The sequence below is a fragment of the Culex pipiens genome, chromosome 3 (assembly GCF_016801865.2).
Source record: "Culex pipiens pallens isolate TS chromosome 3, TS_CPP_V2, whole genome shotgun sequence".
NCBI classification, from domain to species: Eukaryota; Metazoa; Arthropoda; class Insecta; order Diptera; family Culicidae; genus Culex; species Culex pipiens.
The window spans coordinates 124,996,000-125,002,488 of NC_068939.1; the positions used below are offsets into that span (position 1 = coordinate 124,996,000).

The 6,489-nt window shown below is 36.1% G+C and overlaps 2 protein-coding genes across 2 annotated transcripts; both read right to left on the minus strand.

Moving 5' to 3' along the window:
* Positions 1–20: 20 nt before the first annotated feature.
* Positions 21–5,576, minus strand: LOC120412996 (uncharacterized). Its single transcript, XM_039573647.2, has 4 exons — positions 5,431–5,576; positions 5,168–5,368; positions 5,019–5,105; positions 21–196 (listed from the first exon to the last, which is right to left on the minus strand). Exons 1-4 carry the CDS (start codon positions 5,491–5,493, stop codon positions 56–58), a joined length of 492 nt encoding a protein of 163 aa, XP_039429581.1. The 5' UTR covers positions 5,494–5,576; the 3' UTR covers positions 21–55.
* A 15-nt stretch (positions 5,577–5,591) lies between these two features.
* On the minus strand, positions 5,592–6,489 carry LOC120412995 (uncharacterized). The gene is made up of 4 exons (XM_039573646.2): positions 6,342–6,489; positions 6,084–6,284; positions 5,932–6,018; positions 5,592–5,874 (listed from the first exon to the last, which is right to left on the minus strand). The coding sequence occupies exons 1-4, from the start codon at positions 6,396–6,398 to the stop codon at positions 5,647–5,649; spliced, it is 573 nt and encodes a 190-aa protein (XP_039429580.1). The 5' UTR covers positions 6,399–6,489; the 3' UTR covers positions 5,592–5,646.

Below are 6,489 nucleotides of genomic sequence, written 5' to 3' on the forward strand. Positions count from 1 at the left end.
AGCGAAAAGAAGGTTGTGGGTGGGTGTTTTCAAGGTTTTTAATTTGTGTCTTCTACTAGAACTTCAATGTGGCTGAAATCTTTGTCAACATTCGCTTCAAATTGGTGATCAGTGTGAGGGTTTTCTCTTCGCCGTAGGTGATGTAGTTGGTCAACCGGTGGCGCATGTGGGTCAGCTTAGCCAGCGAGGATTTGAGCTGGAATAAAATTAGATTTGGATGATAATTTTAATACAAAGTCAAAAAGTTCCAGACATTTTCATTAGATTTTGTATCAAAGTGTGGAAATTGTAATTCATCAAAATGACTTTGAACTATGATTTTGAAAAATGATTTCTGAAGAACCAAGCGCCTCTTTTTTTCTGAAATTAATAATTTACCCTGTTAAGCGTATTTACTGTTTTTTGTATGGAATGGTATCAAGGAATTACCAATTTGATAATCTTTCTTAAAATGTTCATTCTGCTGAAGGAGTAGGGGCAAATGGATTTTTTGAACGTAAAAACTGGGTTTTCGACTTGTCACGCGCAAAAACGGGAAAATGAAGAAAACGGGTAAAAATCATCTTTTTTCTCTAAAACTACGATAACTTGAAAATTTCAGCGAGGACTCTTACATGTTTGGGTACCAAAATTTTCGTAATTGAAAGACGAAACTTTTGATACCCAAACATGTATGTATCGCTGAAATTTTCAAGTTATCGCAGTTTTAGTGAAAAAAATGATTTTTACCGGTTTTTTGATGAGTTATTAGCAATGCGATGAAAAGAAATCGGCTTATATACTTGAAAGTATACAAGGGGTATATAGGAAGTATATAAGAAAATATTTTTTTCTAGAAAAATCACCAAAAATCAGGATCAACTCGGATCGTCTTGCACCCTTCTACAAAGTTGTAGGTAATTAAATTTCCTACAAGAATCTCACACTTGGACAATTTTGGGCGAGACCTGCGCCACCTGCTGCAAAAATCCTGAAGCGATATTTTTCCCCATACATTTTTGCGATTTTCCCCATATGAAAAGCGACCCCTTAGCCTTAACCGATTTGGCTCAAAATTGGCACAGTCACTTGTTTTTGCCTAAAGAATCGATCCAGGGGGTATCTCTTACGATTTTCCAAAATTTTCAATTTTTCTTGTCACCCTAGTGTTGATTCATATACTGCCCTTGATCGCATAAATGTCCCATATGCATTTTCATAAAAATGTTGAAGCCGCGGTTCGTAAATCCCCCTTCTCGACATTGCTCAGAGTCGAGCGGCATAAACTTCAAAAAATATTTGCAACGACCTTATGAATTATTTTTTTAAATGGACTGCTTAAATAAGCAAAACAGTTTTGGAGTCAACTTTGGTCATGTTTTGACTACGCGAAAGTCAGAAATGGTTTACATTATTATTTTTTATTTGGCTAAAGCTTTGTCTGGGGCATCTCTATGACCAAAGAAGCTACTTTTCATAATTGGTTTGCCCGCATCATACAATTCTCAATATAATTTTGGCAGTTATCCATACAAAAATGGCATGTAAATATTCGAAAATCTGTTTCTTGGGAAGGATTTTTTGATCGATTTAGGTTTTTGATCGGGCCAAAGGGTTGTAGGTCATGTTTAAGACTTTCAGAAAAAAATAGTTACACTCTCAAAAAAAAAAAAAAAAAATCAACCACCATCAGTAAAATTTGATTATCCAAAATCCGTATTTACAGATTTCTTTATATGTTCACCGTTTTTCAATTAAAGCCAAATTAACAACCTTTAATTTTTCGACTTTTCAAAAAAGTGCTAATTTCTAAATCCAAATTTCAGGGAGCTGAGGAAATTTCCTAAAAAATCGTCCAAGAAACATTGAAGGTTGGTCTATTTGTTTCTGAAATACAGCCACTCAAACATGAAATCAAAAATAAGATTGAAGTTTTCTTAGTGTCATCCTGGGTGCTGAATAGTGGTTCGCGAAATGGCCTCAATTTTGAGCTGTCAAAGTGGAACCAATTTACTGTTCGCCAAAAGTAGAGAGTGTTGATGTCGATCAATAAAAATTGTTTTTTTTTGGCAAGAATAAAAAATGTGTGGCTTTTTGAACCTGGGGTTGAACTCAAGAAATCTTAAGAAAGTTGAAGGCGAGATGGAATGGAAGTTGCGGTTGTATTCATCCAGACGCTGTCTTTTTTGTTTGATTCCGTTTGAAAATCTACTCACTGCAAATTTTCTCTGTTTGTTGGTTCAGCTTCGCTTGGATTAGCGATATTTTTTTGCTGGATCAGGAAGAGCTGCAGGATTCTAAAATCAGCCAGGGAATTTATCTGCGGCATCGCAGAATGACAATATCGCCGCAGTTCTTCGTCACCCGTAAAAAAGAAAAACCTCTTCTAACCGATCGAAATTTGAAAACACACACAATTTTCCAGCAAAAAATGTCAAAAACTAGACAAAATAAAACACATACAACTGATTATTTATAAAACAGCTCATTTATCAGTAAGAAAAAAGTCATGCTTGTGCTTGAACAGCCTGCTACTTTGTGATGTAAACAAAGTAGGATCATTCGAAAATCACGTTACGCATTCTCTCTATTTATCACCCAGGTGTCATCCTGACAGCACTCAACGTGCCGATTTTCAATGTTAATAAATAAATCTTTCGTGAAATTTTCTACGAAAACAGTGAAAAAAATTGAATAAAACGTAAATCTTTTAAAACCTTCCAAATATTGTTCGCCTAAACGCAGCATAAAATGTTAAATCACTAAAAACATTGAAAAAGTTACAGGGATCATACAATATTGGCCCAATAAAAAAACATCAGATACGAGATAGGGGAAAGTGGGGCAAGTGTAACAGGCTATGGAAATGCTCATTATAACCCATTAAAAAGTTTAAAAATTTGTCGGATTTTATCATCTTATTCTAGGTTAGAAAAAGTTTTTAAAATATCCTGATTTTTAATGTAAAAAATTGATGCTAAAATTTTTGATTTTCCGTACGTTCTACTCAACTAGTGGGGCAAGACGAACAACCCGTTGGGGCAAGAGGAACAATGCATGAAAAAACATGTTAATTTGCTAAGGGACCATCCATAAACCACGTGGACACTTTAGGGGGGGGGGGGGGGGGGGTATGGCGATGGTGCCCAGAATACGGGACTTTTTCTCAAAACCTCGCTCCACAAGCTGAATATTGTTCCTTGACCTATTTTAGGACTCTGGGCCAAATATGAGCAAAATCGGTTAACATTTACCCATTGATACTCGGAGGTGAAGTTTGTATGGGAAAAATCGAAAAAATGTATGGAAAACCCAATTTTCTTACAGTTTGGTCTACACGGTGCGCTACTTACATCCAAATATTCCCAAAAGTGAGATTCTCATTGGAAATTTAGTGTTCTACAACTTTGTACAACATACCAAAGCTGTAAAACTTAATCCTGAAAAGTTATTAGCGATTTAAAAAAGTCAATTTTGTATGAAAAACATTTTTTTCACAAACTTTAGGCTCGGGTATCAATGGGTTAATCTCAACCAATTTCGCTCAAAATTTGCACAGATGCTTAAAATAACCCAATAAACCGTTTTCCGCTTGTGGAGCAGGGGGTCATTTTTTCTGGGCACCCTAATGGACAATTGTCCACGAGGGGGGGTTGAGATTACCAAAAAAAGTGTCCACGTGGTTTGTGGATGGTCCCTAACAATTGAACTGTTATCACTTAGATACATCAGATTACAATGTGTTTGAAAACTTTCTTTCATTTTTAGATTAAATAATAATATTTTACTAAATTTTTTATCGTTTTTACCTTTTACGAAAAAAATATTACTTAAATGATAAATAGTAAATTTTCATAATATCACTATATTTTGTACAGAATATTTTTTTTCACGATTTTTTATCAGTTTTTAAGTACTTGCATGTATTTATTTCCAATAAAATATGTTGTTGCAGCAATTCGTATTTTTTTCATACTAAAAATCCATATGGTACACTTGCCCCACCTGAACAACATTTTTTAAAAGCTCTCAATAAAAATAACCAAAAATTAAATCATACTTTGTAATAGGTGCATGTCACTACTGATCTAGGAAAAACAGCATTTTGATAAAATGAGCCTTAAAACGAACCCTGAGCCTTATTTTGTACTTTCCATATTATAAGAAAACAAAGATTTTTAAATAACTTCATTGGATCTTATGCCCCGCGGCGTTTACGTCGTTTTGGCGGTTATGTGGTAGTAGAATCAGCTAATTGCATTGCTAGCAACGATTCCTCATACTGAAAATAATCAATATTGTAAAAATTACGGCCGTACGAGCGATTGTTCCTCTTGCCCCATATGGTCGTCTTGCCCCACCTTTCCCTAAATGCAAATAAAAATTATGGAAATATTGAAAAGTTACTTCCTAAATGCGGATCTAAGTGTGCAGTGTTGAACAAAGGTTTATTTAGTGTTAATATCGGCTCTAAAAATTGTACATAATAAAAAAAATACTCAAAATACTCAATTATTATTTTTACTTGAATAAGATTTGGAAAATGCATGAATATTTTCAAGGTGTGTATTTCTGTGTTCGTGTATTTCTTCTACAATTTTTATCTCTGGATAGTTTTGACACAAATCACCTGACCGTCACGCCACAACTATATATCGCCGCATTCTGCAAGATCCGTACACCTCAAACCACAAAGATGAATTGTAAATTTAAACGTTCACTTTTTCACTTTACGTTTAAATATGTTCATAAAAATCACGGAGCTTAAGTTTTTTTTTCCTTTTTGAAAAAAAATCCCGATCTAATCAAAACAAACGCAACCAGTCAGATAAAAGCTTTCTGGAAAGCCTTTGGTTCAAAAATCTGCAAGAAAGGAGTACGCATGGACATACCGTACCAAACGCTCCAGTTTGTAGTTTTATAAGTTGTATGTGAATGTGTTTTGCGTAGTATGTAGTCTATAGTCGTTTTAATTGGAAAAGGGTTTCAAGAACTTAAACCACAGATTTCACAACAATTTTAATTCAAATGTCACTAACCTCCAGCACATTAGCAAACCTCACAAACGGCTCATTATGAACAGCACGGTAATGCCTTCTCAGATCCACTGTGTCATCGAATCGAAGCTGGAATTATGTTACCATTTTGAAACTCCACCAATCCGGTCAGATATTCCCATCTAGCCCACCTTGCAACAAAAAAGCTCCTTCTCGTTCTTGGCCCTGCCATCGTCGTACGGGGCGGCCTCAAATTTGCGCAACAGTTCCTTCACTTTTTCTCGAACTTCCCGCAACTGGATGTGGAAAATCCCTCGATAGAGGTCCTTGTGCAGAATGATTTGGTCGTACTCCAGCAGGAAGCGTTTCACATCTTCGCTTAGTAGAGTTAACTGAATGTTGGGGATGGGTGGTTATAAAATTTGTTTTTTTTTTACTTGATTTGAGAATTTACATTTTTATATCTATGACTGTAATTATACTCAGGTTGATGAACGTAAGCAGTTACTCGAACCATCTCTAGAAGAAGATCTTCTTGCTAAGCTTTCTCGACTGGCACTAAACGTTCTACTTAGAAGGGGGGAAGTCATCAAATCAAGATTGGATTTCTATTAATAAAATGAAAAGTTTCTTTATTCCCCCGTAACATGTATTTGTGTGCACAACTCAATTAATCTTGCTTCTCCCTCTGTTGGACTTCCTTCCAAAGATAAATTTGTCGATCTATTTTGTTAAAGTGATGCTCCCGAATTGGCTCATCAATCATCAACGTGATGCTGACACATCTCCAAAGTTTCTTCAGGTTCACCATGAGCGCCGCCGTGTATTCCGTTCCGTAGGCCAGGTACTCCCCGAGACGTGACCGGAAGTGTTCCAACTTTCCGTGACCGGAGCGTAACTGTTTGGAGAGTTGTTTAAAAGTTGCATAACGAAAATTCAATTTAGGTTTTTTTACCTCTACGATATTGGGATGTACCAATCGTGGCGTGTTATGATATTGAAAGTAGTGCTCTCTTAAGTCATACCGAGTTTCAGATAAAGTCTGTGAAGGAGAAAAAGCAAATCTCAAAATGTCACCTGACCCATTAATTTAAATCATTGACCCACCCCACAACAAAACAGCTCTTGAAACAGTTGATTTCGGGCACCGCCCACCCTCAAAGTTTCAAACTTTGAAATCAGCAGTCTCAAATTGCTCTCGATTTCCCTCAAGTGCCGGGGAAACTTTCGCCGATAGACGTGCCGATGCTGCATGATTTGGTCATATTCCTCGAGAAAGTGCGCCACATCGTCGGAAAATTTTATGAGCTGAAAATTAAGCTAAATTAAACCTCAAAATTTAAAACACAAAAAAAATCTAATTACATTTCGAAATTTGTGGCTGTAATCCAGGGTTCGCTTTCGAATCGGGACCGCCACCATTTTATTGGTCTGATTTGAATTGTCTGCTTTCAGGGAATACTCATTCGCAAGGGGGAAGGTTTCCTTTTTTTTTAGCTTTTGCCCCCCTGTT